Raw genomic sequence first — 25,673 nt, 5'->3', positions numbered from 1 at the left:
CTCAGAAGAGAGTCCATTAGAGAACAAGAAATTAGAAGCGTCCATTTTCCCCCAACAGAATTGATTATATCAAGGAAAACGAGATCTCTGGAATTCAAATTTATAAGCCTCTGCCCTGCTACAAGTAGATGGTCAAGCCAGAGTGAGCAAAGGGGGTACTTATTAGAAAGACGTGCCTGTTTCTGTGTCTCTCATCAATACCCGAAGGCAGGAAGTACAGCCGGAACAAGGAAGCTTCTTCCAGGAAACCCACAACATGGCCTCCCTCTTGGGGGCCCCAGTCTGTCATCCCTGCTTCTTGCTAATGTCTCTGTCTGTGGATATGCACCAGCCTGTGTCACTCCTCAATTCTCAATATCTATTTCTCACATCTGGACTATCCTAGAATTTTAAAATCCCAGGAAGGAGAATCTGATGGGCCAGTATGGCACAGGGATCCCGATGATCCGTGGCCATGGGGAGAGGTCGCTTTGCCAGACATCCATCAGGAAGGACAACAGAAACAGGCTCTCTGAAAAGCAGAGGGGGTTTGGGCAGTTTCTCTAAGAGAAGGAAGGAAATAACTGTCCTGTCTGATACACAGACCAAAGTGGGAGTTGCTGTTAAGCCTGTACATTCTTGAACGTGTTGCCTGACTCTTTGGGAAAAATAATACAAAGTGAATTCTACTTCTGCTGTTGAAGGGCCAGCTAGAGGCTATTAGCATGGAAACCGTGTCTCAGGTGATAATTCATGGCCACTGGTCCAATTACTGTGCTGTCACGGCTCCTGCTACTCTCTGCATATCCATGTCAACTGCATCTTTATGTGCTGTTTCAGAAATCCACAGTCCTGTTAAGATGAATCCCGGGTTTCTAACAGCATAACCCATAATTTTTTTCTACAACAAACATAATAGCAGAAACCTGTAGGTTATAATTGCCCAACACCCAGGGTAAAAATGTGGGATGCACAAATATGGATAGTGAATACGATTAGACATAATGTGTTTCAACCCCCCCCCCCTCCTGCCCAAAACCTCATTGAAAACCACTGCAGAGATTGATAATATATTCTGAGCATTGAGAACTTGTCTAAATGTTTTGTATGCATTGCTCATTTAAACGTTACAGCAATTTGGGGCTCCTGGGTGGCTCATTCGGTTAAGCGTCTGACTTCGGCTCAGGTCCTATCTTACGGCTCGTGAGTTTGAGCCCCACATTGGGCTCTGTGCTGATGGCTCAGAGCCTGGAGCCTGCTTTGGAGTCTGTGTCTCCCTGTCTCTCTGCCCCTCCCCTGCTCATTCTGTCTCTCTCTCTCAAAAATAATGAAAATGTTAAAAAAAAATTTTTAAACTTTACAACGATCTTACAAGGTGGGTACTATTGATAGCCCCATTTCACAGATGAGGAAGTAGAGGCTGAGACAGACAAGAGACTTGCAGATTTACGCAAACAGTGAATGCAGGATCAAACCCAGGGGGTCCGTCTCCTGAATGCATAACCACTAAGCCACATGGCCAGCTGCCCTCCAAGTGCTCCATTTCTGCCTTGGAGGAAGCCCGTTCTCCATTAGCCTATAACACCACCAGCAAAGGAAGGCTTGCGCACACAGGGCAGATCAGATTAGAGAGAAAACAGGCTTCCTTTGTGCAACCTAATTGTTCAAATCGATGACAGACCCTTAAGGGTTTCATTGCATTTTCTTTCGGTAAAAGGCATCAGTTACTGGTTTGCTTTCCCTGGGGAACCGTGTGAAAAAACAGTCAAATGAAATCTGCTTTTATTTTAACCATCTACCTTTGTCAGTTGTAACACATGATTCAAAGAAAATTGACTAAGCATACATATCGCCAGCATTGATTTTGGCTCAAAAGAACACTACGATAACTGGAGTTGATACCTATCAGTTATCGTTAACCGAATCTATGATATCAGTAATTAGGAGTGATATAGCCCAGGGTTTTGAAATTTTTGCGTTTCTTAGGACAGCCCAATCAAACAATTAAAAAAATTTTTTAAATGAAATCCAACTAAACATCTTCATTGAAAACATAGGAGCTAGGCATATGAGGTTCCAATCTCCTTATCCCCCTCTGCCCCCCTGTCCCCAGCATTGGCTGTGAGTCATTCCTTCCTCAGTGTAGTGACATTTGCTTAACAATAGCAAGCCCAGAGATGACTCGGCTAAAAGTACCTCCATTCTAAACTTCCTTTCACACTTCCTCCGGCTCTCTCTGCTAGTGGGCAATAGTTCAACTTGATTAAATCTGAGGTGTCACATGACATCGTTTTAAAAGGCTTAAATCTTAACACCTGTTAACCCAAACTCTGACCTGAAATTTTGGCTGATCTCCCCCATTATCAATGTCCCCCACTACAGTGGTGCATTCATTACCATTGATGAGCCTGTGTTGACACGTCATTATCACCCAACGTCCACAGTTTACATTAGGATTCACCCTTCGCGTTGTACATTCTGTGGGTTTGGACAAATGTATAATGACATATATCCACCGTTATAGTATCATACAGAATAGTTTCACTGCCCTAAAAATCCTCTGCGTTCTGCCTATTCATCCCTCCCGCCCCCCTACCCCCTAGCAACCACTGATCTTTTCACTGTCTCCATGGTTTTGCCTTTTCCAGAATGTCATATAGTTGGAATCATACATATGTAACCATATAAAGAGATTTTATTTTAAATACAGAAAGCCTTACATAATAAATCATGAAATAACCAAGTTGTATCATCGGAGTTGATCTGCGTGCTGAGTGTCACTGTTCTTATTTTTTGTTCGTCCAACTTGAAGATTGCACCCACCAAGTCCTACCCAGATCCACACTATTAACTCCCAATTAACATCTTTTCCCCACTGTATCGCTTTTCCATTTTTTCTGAAGTACTTCTTCAATTAACAAGTCTCCCCAGTTGCCAGAAATCATTTCTACACTGTTAACTTCCTGTTTGTGGCTAGAGGCAAAGGCATTTGATTCCCCCAACCCACATGACTTCATATTTGGTTAATGTGACCACCATTAAAAATAAAATTTAAACGCACAGTATGTGTGGACATACGTGCTTAGAAAACTTGATCCGAGGGGCGCCTGGGTGGCGCAGTCGGTTAAGCGTCCGACTTCAGCCAGGTCACGATCTCGCGGTCCGTGAGTTCGAGCCCCGCGTCGGGCTCTGGGCTGATGGCTCAGAGCCTGGAGCCTGTTTCCGATTCTGTGTCTCCCTCTCTCTCTGCCCCTCCCCCGTTCATGCTCTGTCTCTTTCTGTCCCAAAAATAAATAAACGTTGGAAAAAAAAAAAAAAAAAAAGCATTAAAAAAAAAAAAAAAAAAGAAAAGAAAACTTGATCCGAAGTTTGAACGATAAGAATACACTTTGTAGAATCAAACTCGGGGCCCTGAGGGTAACCTAGAGCGTGTTAGGACATCTTCTTGTCCAGTGAAAGTTGGAGGTCGGGAAAGCCTCAAAGGCTAACAATTCATCGGCCATGATGAACATGGCACCTTCTGTTCTTTTGCTCTGTTGAGCTCTTCACATGCCTTATGCCATGGAGTCATCCTCGTGGCCCCATGGACTGATGGACTCTTGTCTACCTGTTGCTCCCACATCCAGCATGCTCTAAGATCGCTCAGTTGGAATGGATCTGCCCCACACTCCAGGCCTCTAGTTACCAAGGGTTGAGTGGCTCGAGCCAAGTCTTTATCCCTGGCCCAGTCCGAGGGCGGACTTCGGCACATCTGCATGCCACAACAGACCGATCGATGAAGGCCTGGAGGCCAGGCATATCGTCCCTCCCTCCTTCAGAACTTTGGAAGCTGACAGAGGCTCTGCTGATTTCACAGGGAAGCCCTGTCCACACTGAGCATTCACCTCCCCGAGGGTCCTCTTAGCCTCCTGGGGAGGGCTCGTGCCCGCCCCATCTCTAAGCACAGAATGTAGGACCTGGCTTTCATTCCGGACTTGGCATTACATCTCCTGGGAGATTGATTTTGCAGACATTTTGGTCTGTGGCTTCGGCTCGCCTTCTGCCTTTCTGTTTGTCCCTTCCGATAAAGGGAGAGAGAACCATGCTCCCCATAGAGGGAGTTGGAGCGTCTCTTTTATTCTTCCTGACTCTGCTTTCGCGTTAACAATGTGGCTTGCTGTGGTGCTGAGCGCCCAGTGTCACCTGCGTTATGTCACTCGCTCTCACAGCAGCCCTGTGGGGGACGAGCTGCCATTGTGGCCCTTTCATGGGCGAGGGAACTGAGACTCAGAGAGGTTGAGTAATTCGCCCACGATTACACAGCAAGCACATGACCGAGCCAGGCTTTAAATTCATGATTACAGAGCCGAACTTGTACCACCGGGGTCTCACAATTCTAATTAGATGCAAAGCTTCCAGCTCTTCAGACTCTATCGCAGCCGCATTCTTACCTCAAAGAGCTTGTCAGCGTCCCTGTCATGTTAGAAGATGTGGATGCGGGAGCTAACCTTCATTTTGTAACGCAGCCGCACCCAGATTTCTCTCACAGTCTTCCTCCTGAGTGGGTGAACACTTTGGGAGGGGCAGATGGACAGTGTTTGCCCAGTGCTCCAGCCCCTGATTACACCACCACCCTGATGGCCTGCCAAACCACCACTGCGTCCTCCCCCGGGCAGGCCAAGCCTGGCACAAGAAGGCCCCCAATATTTAGAAGATTCTGATTTAATTGGTCTGGACTGTGGCCCAGGCATCAGCTTCTGGAAGCTCCGCAGAGAATTCTAATGTGCGTCCTGGAGAAAGAGGAGCTTGGTGCCAGCCTGCAAGGCAGACCCCAGCTAAGGGTGGGGAGGGGAGGAGCAGCGTCTGCCTTCAGATCAGAGCTGAGCTGATCTAAAGTACCCTCTGCTGGCCTCCGTGGGGCTGGGTACAACCCACAGGAGACAGCCCAGAGAGCAGGGGAACCCCTGAAAAGATGGAACCCTAAAATAAGGGAGGATGCATGCCTTGCAGCAGACCACCACCCAAGACCTGCCCCCGAGCCTGTTCCCTTGTGTGGTGGGTGTGGGAGAGGAGGGGGCTGGGGGTCTACAGTGAGCCTACAGCGTATACACCCGGTGTTAACTTGCTTCTCTCTCCCTGTCCCATGCCAACCTCAGCTCAGGCACCTTATTGACCCATCCTCTTCTCCCAGGTTGGACTTCCGGGACCCCATGAGCCTCAAGTCCGTCTCTGTCTTTCTCTTTTGGATGCACCATTTGAGTTCAAGTTCAAGTCTTTCCCCAATCCCAGTGTGTTAGTTCAGCTTGGAGGTTCCAACAGTGCTAGATGCTTGGTCTCTCCCCCCTCCTCCGCTCCCCTCTCCCCCTCCTCCCCTCCCCCTTCTCCTCCTTTCCCCTTCTCCCCCTCCCCTTCCTCCTCCTCCCCTTCCTCCACCTTCCCTGTTGTAGGGATGTTGTTAAGAACACCATCCACTGTAGCACTATGAGTTCAAGATCCATGCGAGACATTTCTTTGAGACCTAAGTTCTAGGGAAAGCTTATTCTTCTCTTTAAAAAATGATTTTCCTTAAAGGAAATATGAACTTGTGTTAGGTCTCATGTGTCTCTGGTTGCTTTGGCCTCCAGGAACCTGAGGAGGGAGGAAGAGAAAAAGAGAAACTGTAAACACTTTATAGTGTATAATGCTTTTAACCACCTTTATTGAAGTATAATTTACATATCATGAAATCCACTTGTTTATGTTATATAATCTTGAATGCCACTTCAATTTCTTTGTGAAATATGGGTTAGATATGGCCATATATAAGTTAAACAACGCTTAGACTTAAGTCACTGGAGATCTCCAGTGACCCAGAGCTAGGGTTTTTGTTTGTTTGTTTTTTAAGCTACTCTCTCCTCACGCAGATTTTTCCCATTCATTTATCCAATGGATATTCCTTGAGTGTCTGTTGGGGGTACAACAGTAAACAAGTCAACAAAATAACTGCTCTCAGAGAGCTTACATCTAGGGAGGGAGGGAAGGAGAGAGAGAGAGGACTCTAATGCCAGGTGTGGTGAGTACTATGAAGAAAAAGTAAGGGGAAGCGGATGAGGAATAACAAACTGGGCTGTAACTTTAGAGAGAGTGGTCAGTGGCACCTGGGTGGCTCATTTGGTTAGGCATCTGACTTCAGCTCAGGTCGTGATCTTGCAGTTTGTGAGTTCAAGCCCTGAGTTGGACTCTGTGCTGGCAGTTCAGAGCCTGGAGCCTGCTTCGGATTCTGTGTCTCCCTCTCTCTCTGCCCCTCCTCCGCTCACACTCTGTTTCTCTCAAAAATAAATAATCATTAAAAAAGTTTTTTTTTTAACTTAGAGAAGGTGGTCAGGGAGGACCTCTGCAAGGAGATGAGGGAGTAAACTTGAGCGTGTCTATGGGGAGAGTCCTAAGTGCAGTGGGGGGAGAGGAAGACCCTAGGAAGGCAGAGGGAGCACAGACCCACTTGCATTTTATAGCATCATTGGGGTATGTAGAAAACAGTGGGCGTGTTGGTTGGGAACAAGTGGTCGGGGTGGGGGCGGGCAGGGGAGCAAGGAATAATTAGGAGACAATTTCAGGAGGCCAGACTCAGAAGCATGGTGGCTTAGGTCAGGAAGGACGTCGGGGAGGGAATACATTTTGAATGCAGAGCTGACAAAACTTGTTGACGCCTTGGATGAGGGGTGTAACCAAGAGGAGTTAAGAGAGTCTCAGTTTGGCTTTGGACTTTTGGCAGGTGTCCAGTGAAGTTGGGGAAAGGGAGCGGGGTCTTGGGTCCCTGACTATGCCTGCCCTTTCACATTGGTAAGTGCACGGACCCACAGTTAGTTGAGAAGCAGACATTGGTGCTGGTGGGCAAGGATCATGATCAGGCCCCTCGGTCGTTCTCGGTCGATCGTTCTCTGATAAAGATGAAGTAGATGATAACCACTGTAGTGGGTGGAATTGTCTTCCCCCAAAATATGTGTTCAAGTCCTAACTACAGGATGTAATCAAGTTCTGGTATGGTGATTCAATGACTGGTGTCCTTAAAAGGAGAGCAAATTTGGACACAGACACGGGGGCACAGGAGAGAATGCCACGTGAAAACAGAAATTGGAGTGACGTATCTGTAAGCCAAGGATTGTTGGCAACCACTGGAAATCAGGAAAGAGGCATGGAACAGATTCTCCGTGAGAATCTAGAAGGAAGCTTCTAGAAGGAAGCACGTCTGCCAACACCTTGGTTCCAGGCTTCTGGCCCCCAGAACTGTGAGAGAATAAAATCCTGTGGTGCTGAGCCACCCAGTTTCTGGTTCTTTGCTACGGCAGCCCTAGAAAAATGGACAACCACCAGGTGTTAAACCCTCATCATTTGCCCAGCACGGTGTTAAGGTGCACACTTTGCTCACTGTATCCTGTAAAATTCCCTCACTACCACCAACAGCTAAGTGTTGTTGGTGTCCCCGTATTGCCAGAGGAGGAAAAGTTCGGTGAACTTCCCAAGGTCATGCAGCTAGTGTGCAGTGGAACTCGGGCAGGTACCAGGTCCCGTGACTCTGAACCCCATGCCCTAACCATCATGCAACATTATGCAAAGGCCACGACTCCAGGCACGTTCTGCCGTTTGCATTCACCAGTAAAGTTCATCGCAACATACTTTGCATCCAGGAGTCCCTGGGCTACTTTCCCACATTTTATCTGCTGCCACTGGAGCGTTGTTATTTATCACATCTCTCCCAGAAGATTCTTGGGTAACAGATGTGGCTTGGAATTTGATAAGAGCGTCACTTCAACACATCCTTTCAATCTGTTTGGAATCCTCACCCTGGAGACGGAGGGACAGCTGAGCAAACAGCCCACGCCCTCTATGTTGGTATTAACTGAACTGGAAGCTCCGGAAACTTCATGAGGCAATTAATGAAAAGCAAAAGATCATTTCCATTTGAAGGAACATTTTAGAACCTGGCCATCGCTGTGGCCGTGGCAATGGCGATTTCTCTGCCATTTATTTCCCTCTCTCATGCCAGTGCATCAGGGCACAGAGGGAGGAAGGAAGATCTCCCTGGGCCGCTTAATGCTTGGAAGCAGGGCCATGCCCATCCTGTTTTAGGGCACATCACCAATGCCTAGCATTGTGCCTGGCACAGAATCCCCAAGAGAGCTTGTGGATGGAGGGACCTGGATGCATGGTTGTGGCACCAACTCAGACCAAGCCCATCTCGCCAAGTAAACGAATGGTTTGTCAATGGCTGTATAAGAAATGGAGAAAGAAATGACTGTTCTGTCTCATGGGCCTTGAATTAGCCCATGAGCTCCCCAGCCTCAACACGTGGGGTGGGTAGGAAAAGGAGGAACAGGGCTGGGATCTGGAGCCGAATTTGAAACCCTCCTGTGACCGCTTGCAGTAAATAATTTGAATAATTTCCCACAGCAGAACACTTGGTGCTTGAGGTCCAGAGAATCAGATAGAATATGGTTAAGTGTGTGGGTTTTGGAGACAGGGGCCGTAGGAAGTTTCACTTCTAGGGGAGAAACTTTAGGCAAGACACGCACTTCCTACGCCCTGGCTTCCTCGTCTGTAGAGTGAGGTACTGAAGTTCCCACTGTGCATTCCAGTGGAGATTAAAGGAGATCCTGAGCAGTATAAGCAAGAAATGGGAGGGGTTATCATTACCAACCCATAAGGACCCCCCCCCCCCGACCTGTGCTGGTCCCGCCTCCAGCGCCCCCCTCCCTTCTTCCTGGTGCAAACCATGTACCATTCCATTCCAGCCTTTGTTGGTCCAGCATCCCAGCTGCTCTGGTTGCTGGATCTCTCCAATTCTGCTAGAGATGATTGGCTGCTGCCTCGCAGACAGCTGGGAATTGAAATCTAGGATCTGCATTCTAGAGCTTGAGTGCTCACTTCCTACAGTAATTCTAGGAGAAGGTTTGTAGGTTTGGATAGTTTGATCCTAAGGGAGCACAGTTCTCTTCCCTCTGCCTGGAATATGCCTGCTGGCTCTGCTGATCTTCTAGGTCCACACTTCGCTATTGTTTCCCCAGAACACCTTTCGCTGACCTGCGCGATCAGGTTGGGTCCTCTGTTTAACCAGTTGTGAGGCGCCGTGCACTTCTCTTGCTGGGGTTTAATCATAACTGATTTAGGTAATTATTTGTGCAGGAGGGCGAGCTTTGTGAGCCCTGCATCCCCAGTGCCTATCCCAGTGCCTGGTGCATCCCAGACACGTAATGTTTACTGAATGAATGGATGAATTGGCCAGCCTTCCAAGTCCTGGATAAGACTAGAAAAGATGACACATTTGGAAGGCACAATGAATTCCTTCTCTGTTGCATCTCTTAATTGAAGCCTTTTAAAAATAAAACTGATTGAAGGGCACCTGGGTGGCTTAGTCGGTTAAGAGACTGACTTCAGCTTAGGTCATGATCTCACAGTTTGTGAGTTTGAGCCCTGCATCAGGGTCTCTGCTGTCAGCACAGAGCCTGCCTCGGATCCTCTGTCTCCCCCCGTCTCTGTGCCTCTCCCCTGTTCTCGCCTTCTCTCAAAAATAAATAAACATTTAAAAATAAAATAGCGTAACATAAATAAAATAATAAAATAAAATGAAATGAAATAAGATAAAATAAAGAAAGTGATAGAAGAGAATATGCATAACGAAACCCAAGAATTAAAAAAACCAAGGTAACAGGGACCACACCTGGCAACGCTGGGTTATATCAGTGCACGTGGGAACTTAGAAGACTCTGTTCTAGTCATCTATCGCTGGTGAGACATCATCCCCAAACTCCACCAACCACAGACTATTATCTCCCAATGTCTCCGTGCATCAGGGATTGCGAATTGGGAATGCTTGCTGGTTGATCGTGGTTTGGGCTCTCTCCTGCAGTGGTTGGGACCGCTGAGGCTGGAGCACCGGGGCTGGCTGGCATGCAGTCCCAGGGCTTCTCCACGGGGTCTCATTCCTTGGCCTCACTGGCATGGTGGCACCAGGGCTCCAAAGGCAGGTGTCCCAAGAGAAACTGAGAAGCTACTCAGAAGTCACAGGGGGCCACTGCCATCATCCTGTTCATTGAGGCAGTCGCAAAGGTCTGCCCAAGTTCAAGGGGCATAAATTGCGTCTTGGATTGAGGAGTATTAAATCTTTATAAGCACTGTGAAAAACCACCTCCTTCATGACGTGAGGAGAGCCCTCAAAAAGGCCTCTAAGAGGGGCCGGAGAGATTCCTATTGAAAGGGAAAGCCTGATGAGAATATTAAGGAGGAACAAAGAGAAGTTTCCTTCTTACCCCTGTTAATGACTACTGAGAAGAAGAAGCTGTTAGGAACATCAAGGTAGAAGTCTGTTTTCCCCATGAATACCTCCTGACCACCATATGAAATGAATCGATTTTGAGAGTACCCCAGAGTTCCGCAAATCAACAGATTTCGTGATTAGGGTCATGAGGGGGAGGGGGAGAGACACTTGTTAACATGCAGACCACAAGCCACAGCCCAGACCTTCTGGTGCTTGGGATCTGTGTCATAAATGAGTGTCCCCCAAGAAGCAGGAGGCATCGTTTTATATAGAGAATGGACCTTGCCTTGGCTTTGATTGCGTACTGACCTGTTGGTATTTGGCTTTCTGAAATTTTAATTTTGATTAAGAATTTGAGCCACCCAAATAATAATTTTGTCTTACAGGACCCCCTAAGTACCAGAAATCTTCTCCAACTGATATAAATAAAAATGGTAACTTTATTGTAGGGATATGGAGGTTTTTCATGGGTAACAGCCAAGCCTCATGAGAAATTGGAACCAGGAACTGGAAAGGAAGGCCTCTTCTCATTCTCTGAACTTCTTCCCCTCCCCCCTGCCCCCAAGACACATCAGTTTCTTCTTTGCCTGCATGTGGTAGAAAAGGACCAATCTAGGCAGACCTATGTGTTTCTCTATTCAGGGACCCAGGACTGACTTTGCCCAGTAGCCTATTCCAAATTCTTTGGAGAGAGAAACTGATTGGCTCAGCTTAGGTCAGTAGCTACCTCTGATCCAATCAGCTGTGGCCAGGTGGGTGCACTGCCCAACCAGAAGGTTCTTCTAATAAAGAGTCAGAAGAATTGAAAGGCATGCCAAGATTCACTTCCAAATTGAACTGCCAATGTGAATATGTGGTCACTTTTATTTTTCCTGATCTTTCTTGAAACACATATTCTAGAAACATCTGGTGCCTGGCCCATCTCCATTTATGTATGTATGTACGTATTTACTTAATTATATTGAAGTATAGTTGACACACGTTATTCTGTTCCTTTCAGGTGTATGACATTGTGATTTACAATCGTATACATTATGCTACGCTCACCTCAATGTTACCATCCATCACCGTACAATGTGATTATAATATTGTTGACTGTATTCCCTATGTGGGACTTTTCGTCCCCATGACTTATTCATTTTATGGCTGGAAGTTTGTACCTCTTTTTTTTTTTTAATTTTTTTTAATGTTTATTTTTGAGAGAGAGAGACAGAGCGCAAGTAGGGGAGGGCCAGAGAGAGAGGGAGACACAGAACCCAGAGCAAGCTCCAGGCCCTGAGCTGTCAGCACAGAGCCTGATGCAGGGCTTTAACCCACAAACTGTGAGATCATGACCTGAGCCGAAGTCGGATGCTTAAGTGACTGAGCCACCCAGGCACCCCTGGAAATTTGTACCTCTTAATCCCCTTCACCTATTTCTCCCATCCTGAAACCCCTTCCCCTCTGGCAACCACCAGTTTGTTCTCTGTATTTGTGGGTCTGTTTCTGGTTTGTGTGTTTGTTTTGGTTTTTAGATTCCTCATATGAGTGAAACCGTATGGTATTTCTCTTTCTCTGACTAATTTCACTTAGCAAAATACCTTCTACGTCCATCCACGTTGTCACACTTGGCAAGATCTCCTTATTTTTTGTGGCTGAGTGATATTCCACTGTGTACACACACATACACACACATGCACACACTGTTTTCTTTATGCATTCATCTATTCATCTATCAGTGGACATTTAGCCATCACTTAGTTTTTTGTTTTTTGTTGTTTTTTTTTTTAATTTTTTTAACGTTTATTTATTTTTGAGACAGAGAGAAACACAGCATGAATGGGGGAGGGGCAGAGAGAGAGGGAGACCCAGAATCTGAACCAGGCTCCAGGCTCTGAGCCATCAGCCCAGAGCCCGACGCGGGGCTCGAACTCGTGGACCGCGAGATCGTGACCTGAGCTGAAGTCGGACGCTTAACCGACTGAGCCACCCAGGCGCCCCAGCCATCACTTAGTTTTATACAAAAAAATGTTATTGGGACATAACTGCACCCATGCATTTGTGTATTGTCTATGGTTGCTTTCCCACTATGGTGGTGGAGGTTGAGTGGTTGATATAGAGACTAAAATATTTACTATTCAGCCCTTCCCAGGAAAAGTTTTCTGACCCCTGCTCTAGAATTTGATTCAGTTCTGTATCTCCAGAGTTACCAGCGTTTCATGTGTTTCATTCCTACTTTCCTCCAGCCAATACAGGGGAATTTCCCGACCTTGTCTCATTTGTACACCACTCACACGATGTCAGAGATGCTATCTGGTATCGGTTTTTTCTTCCTTCTACCCATGTTGCTTGGGACCGAGCAAGGCACCAGAATCCACACCCATCTCTGTTAGTTGACTTAAAAAAAAAAAAAAAAAAAAAAAAAACAATTTCAGGGACGCCTGGGTGGCTCAGTCGGTTAAGTGTCCGACTTCGGCTCAGGTTACAATCTCAGTCTGTGAATTCGAGCCCTGTGTCGGGCTCTCTGCTGACAGCTCAGAGCCTGGAGCCTGCTTGTGTCTCCCCCTTTCTCTGCCCCTCCCCCACTTGTGCTCTGTCTCTCTCTGTCTCTTAAAAAAAATAAATGTGGGGCGCCTGGGTGGCGCAGTCGGTTAAGCGTCCGACTAGAGCCAGGTCACGATCTCGCGGTCTGTGAGTTTGAGCCCCGCGTCGGGCTCTGGGCTGATGGCTCAGAGCCTGGAGCCTGCTTCCGATTCTGTGTCTCCCTCTCTCTCTGCCCCTCCCCCGTTCATGCTCTGTCTCTCTCTGTCTCAAAATAAACGTTAAAAAAAAATTTTTTTTTTAATTTTTAAAAATAATAAAATAAATGTAAAAGAAATTTTTAAAAAACCTGATTTCTGCAAATGCCACAGTATTTCCTGAGGTGCAAAGCACGTAGCATTGATGATTTGCAAGGTGATTTTAGCTTAGTGCTTGAGATTTTTTTAGGTGGTACATAGAAGTGATATTAAATGAAATTAAATCACATCATGATAGAACGATTCTCTCTTTATGTTTTCTTTCAGTCTTTCTTATTACTTGAACAAGAAAATCTCAGTTGATGACAATATGCCGTTAATAGTTCTCTAACACTTGCTAACATCATTTTTCCCTTTAACAAGGAGAGCATGCAGGGGCTGGCTAGGAACCTTCAGCAGCTAGCAAAAGCTAACTAGAATTTCCTAGCACTGCTTTGCTTTTATTTATTTTTATGCTTATTTCCATTTATGGCTGGTGATACTGGCTTGCCATTAATAGTGGTGATACACAGTTTCCTTTTTCAGATAAATTTAGTTAAGTAAAAATATGACGAGGTTGTTAAAATACTAAGCAAATACCAGTTTAGGTGATGGGAAAAGATGTGCAAAAGGCACACGAATGATCGATGGAAGTTTGGGAAACTTGTGTTAAAGTGACTGACATAGCTACAAAAAAGTCCTGGTGCCCAGCGGAGGGAGTGACCCATTTGGTCTGAGTACATCCCTGAGGGTTTGAGAAGGAGGTGACATCTGAGCTGAATCACTGATTTTCTGGGCAGTGAAAGAGTGTAGAAGGACATTGCAAGCGGTGGGAATAGAATATTCAAAGGAAAAGAAAGAAGGGAATGTGGTCACGGAATTGTCTGGCTTGTGGGGATCACTGAAGGATTGTATGCATTTGAGTAACATGGCCAGAGCAGCATTTTTAGAGCAGTTGTTAGCTCGAGCAGGTTAAGCTCTCTGAGCCTCACTTAGTCTATCTGTAAAATGGGGATAATGGAAATATTATCAGGGAACTTCTCAGCCATCTGTCCTGCTTCTCCTCCTGTCAGGGGGCTGGGATGTCCTATTATGACTGCATCGACACTCAAGGTGTCCAGGGCCCCCTCCTCTGTGTCTTGGGTGGTCGAGCAGGGGATTGTTTGGAATAATTCTTGGCAATGAGAAAGAATGAAATCATGCCATTTGAAGCAAGGTGGATGGAACTGGAGGGTATTACGCTAAGTGAAATAAGTCATACAGAGAAAGATAGATACCTTATGTTTTCACTCATATGTGGATCCTGAGAAACTTAAGAAGGAGGCAAACCATAAGAGACTCTTAAATCCTGAGAACAAACTGAGGGTTGATGGGAGGTGGGGGAGAGGGGAAAGTGGGTGATGGGCATTGAGGAGGGCACCTGTTGGGATGAGCACTGGGTGTTGTATGGAAACCAATTTGACAATAAATTATATTTAATATAAAAAATAAAAAATAGATAAATTTTTAAAAAGAAAAAAAAAAGAGAAGGGGATTGTTAGATGGTGCCTTGACCAGTGGTGATGGGTCGGTGGGGCTGTCCACACTCTAAACCGGCTCACTACTGAGCCCCCTCCTGTTGGGCTCAGGGGTCCTCTCAGCTGAAGGTTCTTCTTTCCACCTTCAGCCCCTCTACTGGTTTGTCTCCCAGGCAAGTCACGTCCCTGCCTCCACCCTGCACTTGTCCCTTCCCCAATCTTCTCTGGAACCTGGGAGCAGAACAGCCCTGGCTCCACCTGACTCTCTGCGTCTTCGAACACTGGCCTCCTGGAGGCATTGTTTCTGCTGTGGTGAGGGCTGGGGAAGGGAAAGTGGCCCTTGAGGACTAGCGAGAGAACAGGGAAGACCGGAAACAAACTGGAGACACATGGCCCAGCACTTTTAGCCCCACCCTGCCATGTGGACTGGCGGGTCTGCGTGGGGATCGAGTAGATGCCCGGCAGGTAGGCCCTGCTCAGCTTGGCAGCCCTTATTTCTCTAGTGGGGCTGGAGGGGAGAAGCTGAGAAAGTCCTATGGTAGTGGCAGTGTGCACCAGGAACTTTCTTGCTAAGTGCTCTAAATTCCTGGGTCTACAGTGCCCATGGCCACCCCTGGCTGTGATGAGAAAGGAGATGGTGAGAGCAGGAAATGGGGCCTCTGGGAGCCGGTGGGCTCAGCCTGGAAGCTTCCATGCAGTTAGACTCTAATTTACCATTAAGATAAGAGCTGAACGAAATATGCCAAGCTGCCCTCCTGCCTCAAAGAGCTTTCTAGGCCTCCCTCCCTCTGGCCTTAAGGCTCTATTGCATTCTCCGGTCCCCCAGCTGAGTCAGGTGTGAGCATTTTATTTACCCAACCACCTAAGCACCTTGAGGATTCTTCTGGAGCTCTGAGCAAGTCAAGTGTTTAAAGGCAGAGACTTTAGAGTCAGTTAGACCTGAGTTCAAACCCTGGCCCTGTCCCTAACTGAATTTGCTGTGTGAGGGCATCTTCCCCTCCATGAGCCTGGCTTTCCTGTAAAATGGGGTTCTGCAAAGTAATGAGAAATAACAAATGAAAACCACTACTTGTGTGGCGCATTGATAAGTACTCAAAAATGTAGTGGTGACATGACACAGTGCATGCAGTGAATGCTTATTGCAGTCTGATTGCTTCTTCCTCCAGGAAGCCTTCCCAGAAGCCCTGGGGCCGATCAGGTCTCCTGCAGGGTACTGGTACTGCCCTGTGCTGCTTCTAAGAGGCTTCTTGAAAATGGTACCCACTGGCCACTGTGGCATCTGGCATAATCACAACCAGTGAAAATAATGATGTGTCCTGAGCCACCCTGATTAACATGCTGGATTGGTGACCACAGCTGCATGGAAGGAAGCCCCAGGACAACAGGAGAGGGTGTTAAAATATTACACTAATCATCCCTGTAATTAATATCAGAAGCCTTTCTTCCTCTGGACGGCAGGGGCAGAGAACGTGTCTGCTTCTTTATTGCTGTATTCCCAGTGCTTAGCAGACTTTTCTTGAATATTAAATAATCGAGTGAATAAGGAGACAGGTGCTCCAAATTCAGTTTTATCAGGAATTCGCCCATTCTCTCATTCAACAAATATTTATTGAAACTCTACCATGTACCAGGCACTATACCAGGCTCTTGGGTGACAGCAGTAAACAAAACCAGCAAAGATCCTTTCCCTCATGAGGTTTACATCCTAGCCCTGTTGGCTGGGCATTGATACAAATCCCAAAAGGATCGATACTTGCTTGTTGTTGTTGGAACCCTCCCTACTGATTGGATTTAGCCATTCAAAATGCGAGGTCTGGAGAAAACTTTATCCATTGTTTCAGTGTCCACAGAGGGCATCTGGGCAGAGCTTGGGGTGGGTCTGAATGAGCGTCGGCTGCCGCGGCTTTCTGGGCCCTTCCGACCACCCTGACAGGCTTATTCTCTTTCCCAGGTCATGCTCTCAGAGCGGAAAGGCACAGACGAGCTCTATGCCGTGAAGATCCTGAAGAAGGACGTCGTGATCCAAGATGACGATGTGGAATGCACGATGGTGGAGAAGCGGGTGCTGGCCCTGCCCGGGAAGCCGCCGTTCCTGACCCAGCTCCATTCCTGCTTCCAGACCATGGTAACTTGTCCGGGGGCCTGGCCATTCCACCTCTAGGGCTTCTCCAGGCTTTGACCAAAGCCATCCCAGCAGTGCTCACTCCAAAGAAGCACCTGGACCCTTTCCATTCTGGAGATGGGAGGCTGCTGTGCCCAGGGGATGCTGCTGAAAGTTTCTGAGGTTGCCACTGAGAAGCTCTCCCCTAGGCAGATGCTGTTTCAATGAGGATAAAAGAACTCAGGCAATTGGTTTAATAACCAACAGAGCAGGGTCTTTCTCAGACAGCAAGAGGTGACTTGAGGACAGGAGCTGAGGACTTTTGCTCTCACAATATAAGATGTTCTAGCAGAGCTTAGCGATGGGAGTGAGTTGGGAAGGGCCACAGGATGTGGGTTTAGACGGTTATAGTCAGCCCTCCAGACCCTCCAGATAAATGCTCCGGTATATTCTGCCAGTTGCAGGGACCTCCTTGAGGGAGGGGTTGCCTGAAAACACAGCCTGTGGGAGACTAATGGAGCAGGGGGCACAGTGTCCTAGGCAGGGACTAGTGAGCACAAAACCGTGGCTCCCAAGAAAAGAAGGGGACACTTGTGCCCTATTCGCTGTTAACTGTGATTCCATGTCTATCTGCGAGAGCAGGGGCCATCCCTTTAAGTAACCTGTCACCTTTCCCCGTTCGAATTAGACCCTGGCCTCCATGACTAAGAAGGAGGTGGCCAGAGCCCAAATGCGAAAAGGTACAAAATTAATCCTTGCCTTTGGAGCTTCTAAAGGGCCAGTGGCCCAGTGACTTCAAGATGCTTTAAGGGATTCTTTGAGATTATTTCAATTCTGTGCAGCTCTTACTATGCATGCTAATTTTAGAGCCCACCTCCTATGTAAGACGGGATGCTATCATATATTGCATGTAATTTAAGGCTTGAGACTTCCTCTCTTCTCCAACATCACCAAGTCCTGTGCTCTGCTAAGTTAGATTCAACACTCCCAGCCCAGAAAGATCTAAAACTGGGTTTGGGGTGGGTTTTCTCAGTGTAACCACACACAGGGCTTAGAACAGCCCTGTGTGAAAGGGACGGAACCGGACCTCGGCTCCTTCCCTGTTCGAAGAAGTCTCTTGATACATTTTGGGGTCAGAAGGACCTGGGCTCAGATCCCGGCTCTGTCACTTACCGTATTTGCCAAAGTAGGGTGCATATACCCCAGCGCAAAGTGGCCCTGGGTACAAAGGGTGACTTTGGCTGGTGCATAGATTTAAAGTTACATTCCCCTTTTAATTAGCTTTAAGTTCTCCTGAATGCCTCAAGGGGAATGTTTCTGTTTGGTGTCAGCACACCTGTATCCTCTTTTTAACAGAAGAGTACCAGGCTTCCGTTTCTAAGCTTTGGCAAACACCCGTTTCTAAGTCACTGTTTTGCTTACGAGGTATTATAAGACAAATATTTAAAAACACACACACACACAAAATAGATGTTTTAGTAATGAGTTCTTATAAGGTTAAGTTCCTCAAACCACCATCCCGGTTGGGAAACAGAACTCTGGCCGCCACTCTGGAAGGTTATTCGTGTTCTAATCTCGATCTCCCGGCAAGCGGTGGCTTGACTTCCTTGTGCGTCTTTATAGTTTTATCACTTGAGTCTTATCGTCTCTTAATACGGTAGTTTAATCTTTCCCATTTTTAGACACTGGCTGTGTCTTTTAAGCCTTTTAATACAGTGATTTCTCCCCTCCATCCCTTCTTTTTATCCGTTCCTTCATCTGCTGAAGATCCTGGGCTGTTTGACCCAGAGTGTTTTCACGGTCTGGATTTGCGGATTGCACAGGTGTGGGCCTCTTGCACAGTTTTCCTGTCTGATGTGTTTCCTGCAAATCGGTAGCTGGGCCTAGAGACTCGGGCAGAATCAGGTCCGATCCCTTTGGTAAGAACGTAGAAGGCGTGCTCTTTCGTTCAAAGGCACAGAACACCCCCGTGTCTCTCTTTCTGTGATGTTGGCCGTCACTGATGCTCACTCAGCCCCTAGGCCCGTTAATGGCGGTACCCTAATTCTGTCATTTCCTTTTCATTTACTGGTAGGAATGCCTCTTTGAAGGCAGGCTGCCCCTCTTCACTTGCCTGGTTCCCCATGGCACAGCTCGTATAGGAAACGCTGGGTAAACGCTTGATTCTTTCTTGTTACTGGACAGTTTGTCACAAATTGGTTCATGATTATGCTCCAAAGGTGACTAGTCAACACTTGCTTCTAAAATAAAACGTTTGCGTAAAAGAAGAGAGTCGATGTAAAGAAAAATATTACGCAACAGTTCACATCCTTGGCACAGTGGTGAAGAGAGTTCCAAAGCCTGAGTTTTAGGGAATTAGGTCCTTCAGGCACTCAAGGGGTAGCAGAGACAGGACCAGACTAGATTCTTAAACCTCTAAACTCCTCCACGCTGCATCTTCTCCTTTTCCCATCGTGGGTCCCCAGGTTTACCCACTGACATCAGTAGATCAAGAAGGGTCTCAGTCTGGTGAATAGACCAAGAAGAGATCCTGTTCTCAAGCAAGAGGTTGGACCAACTTAGAGCGCCATTTTCAATTTCGGTTGGAAGTATTGAGAGTGGAGGTATTAGTCATGTGTGACAAACATTAATTTATTAACATACAGTATCTTTATTAGTAAGGTACTGCTTTCAAAATGATAGAGTGGATTTGAGGCAATTATTTTCATACTGCACTGCCTCACTCGTATTTCAGTATGCTTTCTGGCATTAGACAGTAGGGCTGGGGTTTATCTGGAAATCATGCGGTGCCCTGGGTCCCCTCAAGGGGTGTCATATGTCAGGGAAGAGAGACGGCACTGAGAACACAGTTCCGTGGGTTCGAGTCTTGTGCGGGGATGGAGACCCATGTTGGCGGCCACCTCGCAGTCTCCTAATCCAGCAAGGCTGAGGGTGGAACAGACTGCCATCTTGTTGGTGCGGATCAAAGTAGCTACGCTGTCTCTAAGGGCAGCATCGTTTGGGGAAAATGTAACCATAAATGTTACAGTTGTGCTTGGCTTGAGGAGATGCCCTCACTGCCTTCGTGGCAGATAGTTTTTTTTAAGCACATATACTTTGAGTTTACATAAATTAAATTCACTTCAAAGACATAATAATGCCTACTCACGTGAGGCAAAGGCTGACACTGTTAAACCACATGACAACCTTTGGATGGGTCCTGTCATCACCCCTCCAAGACGAGGGGACTGAGGCCACACAGCAAGTACATTTCAGGGCCAAGATTTGAACCCAGGCAGCCTGGCTCCATGGGGTTTTACACTTAACTGTGACACTGTTAGGTCTTTTAAAAAAATTTTTTATTAATGTTTATTCATTTTTGAGAGACAGAGAGAGAGAGACAGAGCATGAGCGGGGGAGGGGCAGAGAGAGAGGGAGACACAGAATCCGAAGCAGGCTCAGGCTCTGAGCTGTCAGCACAGAGCGCATGGACGTGAAATCATGAACCGTGAGATCATGACTGAGCCAAAGTTGGACGCTTAACTGACTGAGCCACCCAGGCGCCCCCAATGTTCAGTCTTTTGAGGGTGCTGAGCATGGCTGCCTGGATTTCTAGGCCATGTGATGCCCCTGGGGCAGAGCCACCAGCAGCCATCCTGTCCGTAGGCTCTGGCAGGGGCCCGAGCCCCAACCCTTTGCTGGCTCACCTCGCCCCTGCTCAGTGAAGGCTCGTGGTGCTCCCCCATGTTTCCGTCTTGGGAATGGACCTGACTTTCCATCCGAGCATCTCCCACGTGTGGTCTTCCAAACACTTGGTTTCACTTCACCAAAAAATCCATGCTACGGAAAGGGTTACCTGTCATCCCACTTTGCAGGAGAAAGGTTTGAGGACGTAGGATATTGGGGGTAGTTTTCCCCAGACACAGCACGGGCTCCCAGGCCCACTGAATGCAGAGCCAGGCTTTTGCTAGCACATTATGTTGAGTTGCAGCCCACATGGCCTTAACCGTGATGTTACAAACAACAAAACCCAGCAGCTGGCGTTGTGAGCACGTCAGCGTGGGCCGGCTGTGCGCTCCGCACTCTGCAGGTGCTCGCAGTGTGTGTTCTGTGCGCCTCTCCTGGTAGACACCGGTACTGTCCCTGCTTTCTCCAGGAGGATGCTGAGATTCAGAGATGTTAAGTAACTCGTGCAGTCTCACACAGTAGGTTAATGGTGACACTGGGATTTGTTCTGCAAGAGTCCAGACCCCCAACCTTGCTATCCTGACCCAGGTTCCTTTGTCTAGTTTCTAAGTCACTTTCGCTCTCATGATTCCATCCAGTTTTCACCAGAACACTATAAGCAAGTGCTGTCCACATTTCGGTGGAAACCAACCCTCAGAGAGGCGAAATGTCTGGTTAGACAGCCGGGTTTCCTAAAGCCCCTTCAGGGGTTCCTTCCACTATGGAAGAGTCACCTGCTCACCCTACAAGGATACTGCAATGATTGGAAAGGTTTTATGGTGGGAGAGATTTTCAAATGTAGGGAGCACTGCATATATATGAGGCAAACCATCATCGGTTGCTTGTCTCAGGTGAGCAGGAAGGCGACACCCCCTTTTTGGGGAAGGCCCATAGAGGCGGTCATCTGGCTCACACTCACCTTCTAGAATTGCATCGCCCCTGACCCCCTGATTGGTGCTGCGGAGGAGGGGAGGCAGACTGGGCTGCAGCAGGCAGTATCTCTGAAGCCAGCCTCCCTAGAAGTCAGACCATGCCTGCAGTATACAGAGGCTACTAATGCTTATTGATCCTGTCAGCAAATATTTATTTGTTGAAATAAATGTGTCGGGACCCAGCTGCATCCTTGTGAGGGCTCCATCAGTGGACAAAAGAGATAAAGTCCCCTGTTCCTGTGGAATTTATGTCCAAGGGGGGAGACAGATAACCAACAACAGTGCGACAGAACATTATGGGGGAAGAGATGGAGGGATTGGGTTGGAGGGATGCTATTTTTGATAGGATGATCAAAGAAAAGTCTTTCTGATAAGGGTGACATTTGAGCGGAGACCAGAGCAAGTGAGGGAACGAGGCATGTGGTTATCTGGAGGCAAAGCGTTCTAGACAAGGAGGAAGAGTGAGTGTAAGAGCCCTAGGCGGGAATATACTCAGCGTGTTTGAGGAGCAGAGAGGAGGCCAGTGTAACCCGAGTGGATTGTCATTTTGTATTTTGTGACCCAGAATTCCTTTATGAATCAGCTACTTTGAAAAAATGACAAATCCAGTCTAACGTGCTGCAAATTTCATGTGCTTTTCTCGCTAGTGACTTAGAATTTTGAAAACGAAAGATCCTTAATAGAATTAAAAAAAAAAAAATCCGAAGGTGGCCAAAATAGATAAAAGGGAAAAAGACACCCACCAATATGCAAAACAACTTTTGTCATTCTTAGAATGATGCAAATTTAAATTTAAAAAACTTATTTGGAAAAGCAAAGTTACATCAGAAGTATATTCTCAAAAAAAATGGATTAAAAAAATCTCTGAAAAATATGCATGGCACAACGTTAACCGAAAATGAAAGGTATTAAATTTTATTTAAGAGATTGTTCTAAACGTGTTAAAACTGCATATGCACACAGAAAAGAATCCGAAAAAGACACAGACAAATGAAAACCTTGATTTGATTTAGGGAGGGGTCCGTGGATAATTATCTTTGTTTTGAATTTATATTATTTCAGAAATGTCTATAATAAAACAATTTGAAAGTGTTGAATGTGCCACAAGATGGCCAAAGTTAATACCCAAGGAGATGTAAAAGCCATCAGAAAGAAGTTGAATTTTTAAAATTGCTCATTAGATGAACTGGGGGTTAGGCAAATTGTTCTAGAAGCACAGAGGGATAAGCATGAGCGCCGCAGCCACATAAGTCTGTGTCTGTGGTTATTGGCTGTGTGACCTCTAGAAAGTCACTTAACAGCTCTGAATATTGGTTTCATCATCTTTCAAGTGAGCGTAATAAGTGAGGATTTAAGACGATGATATACAATGTGCAGAGACTACCTGCACTAATGGAGCTGAGTTTGAGGGGCGCCTTGCTGCATGGGCACAAAAGGATTATGTTTCCTCCGGTCCTTTTACAGTTTTTCTCAGGGACAATTGTCAGCCTGGCACATTCATGCAATTTCCCAACTGCCAGTGGGCACAGGCAGTTAAGTCTCCTTAGCAAAACATCTATTTTAAATGTTTTCTTTTCAATTGAACATATGCACTTCTTTTTTTTTTTTTAAATAGAATTAGATTTTATGAGTCATTGAAGGACAGAAGTTACTTCCTCCCCAAATTTGCTGTCGTGGTCCAGCAAGAACTCAGTTGCAAGGCATGCTGGGATGGGCATCGCCCCAGAATGCACGCGGGGACAGGGAGAGGGGTGAGGATGGTTCTACTTGTAGACCTGGCCCCTGAGGTCATGTCCTTTGAGCACCGAGAACGTCCAAGGGGTCCTGGTAACTCAGGATCGGCTCAGAGTTGGCATGAGTGCCCAGGGGTATGGTTTGATAGAAGGGTGTTGCTGTAGGAACTCTGGCAGAGTCTCAGTAGGCAATAGTTGGGTTGCCAGAAACAGAAAACCTCCTCCTCCAAACTATTGCATTAAAAAGAGAGAGAGAGAGAGAGAGAGAGAGAGAGAGAGACAGAATCTTATTGGAAGGAAACAACCCAAAGGCAAAGATGTACCTGAGCTTCATGAAGAACCAGAACTTCAAAGCTTTCTAGAATAGATGTTTGTTTCTTTATCCTTGTTTTCTTTGTTTCTCCCTGATCATGGTAACAGCATAGCCTCTCTAACTCCTTGCAGGTTGCCTATCTGCCGAATTCCCTGATTCACACTCATGGGAAAGAGAATCTGATTGGTTCTAATTCGTACTCTTGGGAAACAGAATCTGATTGGTTCAGCATAGGTCAGAAGTTTTATTCCTGGCCCAGTCCACTGGTAGTTGGCCGCTACCAACTCAGTAGGAACCTTTAAGAAGGGGTTGGATCTATAGGGAAGGGATCACTGGTGCTCCTGTCAAGTGGGAGTCGCCATTTTGAGTGCAAGGAAACTAACGGGTTGGAGCCAGGCGTGACCTACCGCTGGTGGTACAAACACAGCATCGAGTGCCTCCGAGGAGGGGAAGCTGGTGAGAGTTTTGCATGTGTTGGCGCTTTAGGCAACTGAAGCATCTGAGGATCGTGAGTGCAGGAGAGGACTCAGGAACGCAGCCCAGGCATATAAAGTGGGTATGGGTTGGAAGGGACACACCCTGGTTCTCTCTGCCTTCTTAATGGTGGCCTTTGCATGTTCATTCAGTAATCAAAGGCCTATAGAAATCCAAGGAAGAGTAGAGATGGTCCTAGCCCTTGAGAGCTTTGCTCTCTGTGTGGAGGGGCAAGGCTTGGAAAGCTGGAAAGAAAGTTAGAGGAGCATCCATTGCTTGATTCTGAGAAGGATTCTAAGGCTATAGAATACAGAGGGGAAAAAGTTGTGTGTGACACATGTCCATGACTACTTGAGGGAGGCACTGAATCTGCAAGGATGTGACATGCATCATCTTTATATCTCTGCAAAATCCTCTGAAGGAGGAGAAGCTATCATTACCCCTTTAGGAAGGCAGGGAGGGTTTAGTACCGGATGCAACCCCTCAGAGTGTGCAAACGGTGTAATTGAGACTTGAACCCAGGACTAGTGCATGCTACAGGTACGGCTCTCCACCATGGCACTGCACAGCTTCTCGAGACGAATACTTGCATCTGAGCAATAAAAGGAACGGCTTACGGACAGGATCGATTCACTGGCCAGCTTTGCAAACCATTAAAGATCATTCAATAGGCAAATGCTTACTGAAACTCACTTGAAAGCATGGCGCATGCTCTTGGAGTTGCCCACATTCTGGATCCTCTCTGTCTGTGGCATCTTCTTAAAAGTGTCAGGTGTCCCCCCCAGCAGTCACGTGGGCGTCACATCACATCCCGCTTTCAGCCGCCTTGGGGAAAGAATGACGATTTCTTTGAATTCTCTGCCATGCCCGCCCTCCCCCACCCCGATAAATTCAGCACATGCCTTGCAGTCATTGTTTTAAGTCAAACTACCCTTACACTCCCGCTCCAGATGTGAGACATTCTATCCAACCATTTTGCATGATGCGGTGTGACAGACAGACATTTAGTTTGATTTCCTCAGTGACTGAACACGAGCGAGAAAGGGGAAGGGAAATTTAAAATTACCTGAAGTCGTTTCATGCTCGGGGGACAAGGGCAGCGTGTTAATGAAGAATAACAACAATAACAATGACAGCTTTGGGGGAAACGCTTTGAAAGTTGAGCAGGCTGTCTAGATTGAAGAGGGAAGGGAGAGCTTGCCTTTCTGTGCTTTTAATTGGAGTTGACAGTGGAACACCCACGTAGAAACGTCCTGTAGCCAGCTGGAGCGAACTGGAGCTCAGGAGAAAGACAGGGGATGGAAATATAAGTCAAGACTCATCAGCCCAGAGAGATGAGGGCTGAAGTCTTAAGCTGTGACAAGTCCTCGCTGGAAACTTGAACGATTCGGGGAGACTCAATACCCAACACCTTTCTGATTTTCACGAGTAGAGTACAGCGAAGAGGTCCTAATGGAGAACCCTGCACGTGACCAGAAGAAAGATCTTTCGAGGCCTTGAAACGATTTTATTGGAAGAGTGGGGAGCAAAGTCAGATCTCAGGGCATTATGTTGGTGGGGGGGGATAATTATGTAAGAATCGGAGGCAGTGGGTGAGGACCACTTAGTTAGCTGACGCCCCCGGAGCTCCCTCTTCGTGCCTGTCACGCAATTCCTCTTATCACGTTTTATTTTAGATTCTGGCTCGAGTTGGTTGCATATCTGTTTTCACAAGACTCTGAATTCTCTGAGGGCAAGGCCCATATGCTATTCATCATTGTTTACCCCTTTAACACCTAATACATGACTTGCAAAAATAAATGCTCAAGGAACCGTTCTAAAATTCACCTCCCTGCTCAAGATTGGCTCGAGGTTGCCCCTGGCAGTGTTTTTCAAATTTGGATGTGCCTTACC

The 25,673-nt window shown here is 46.9% G+C and overlaps 1 protein-coding gene across 3 annotated transcripts in view; it reads left to right on the top strand.

Moving 5' to 3' along the window:
- Positions 1 to 25,673, top strand: part of PRKCB (protein kinase C beta) — a 333,375-nt gene that overhangs the window by 257,908 nt on the left and 49,794 nt on the right. For all 3 annotated transcript variants that reach the window (XM_045461584.1, XM_045461583.1, XM_045461585.1), the window contains one exon: positions 16,474 to 16,647. In XM_045461584.1, the coding sequence (XP_045317540.1) occupies positions 16,474 to 16,647 (174 nt within the window). The remainder of the gene's footprint in view (positions 1 to 16,473; positions 16,648 to 25,673) is intronic.

This window comes from Leopardus geoffroyi, chromosome E3 (genome assembly GCF_018350155.1).
Source record: "Leopardus geoffroyi isolate Oge1 chromosome E3, O.geoffroyi_Oge1_pat1.0, whole genome shotgun sequence".
In the NCBI taxonomy this organism is placed as follows: domain Eukaryota; kingdom Metazoa; phylum Chordata; class Mammalia; order Carnivora; family Felidae; genus Leopardus; species Leopardus geoffroyi.
Note: the sequence above shows the minus strand (reverse complement) of the source record. Positions and strands in the feature narration are given on the sequence as shown.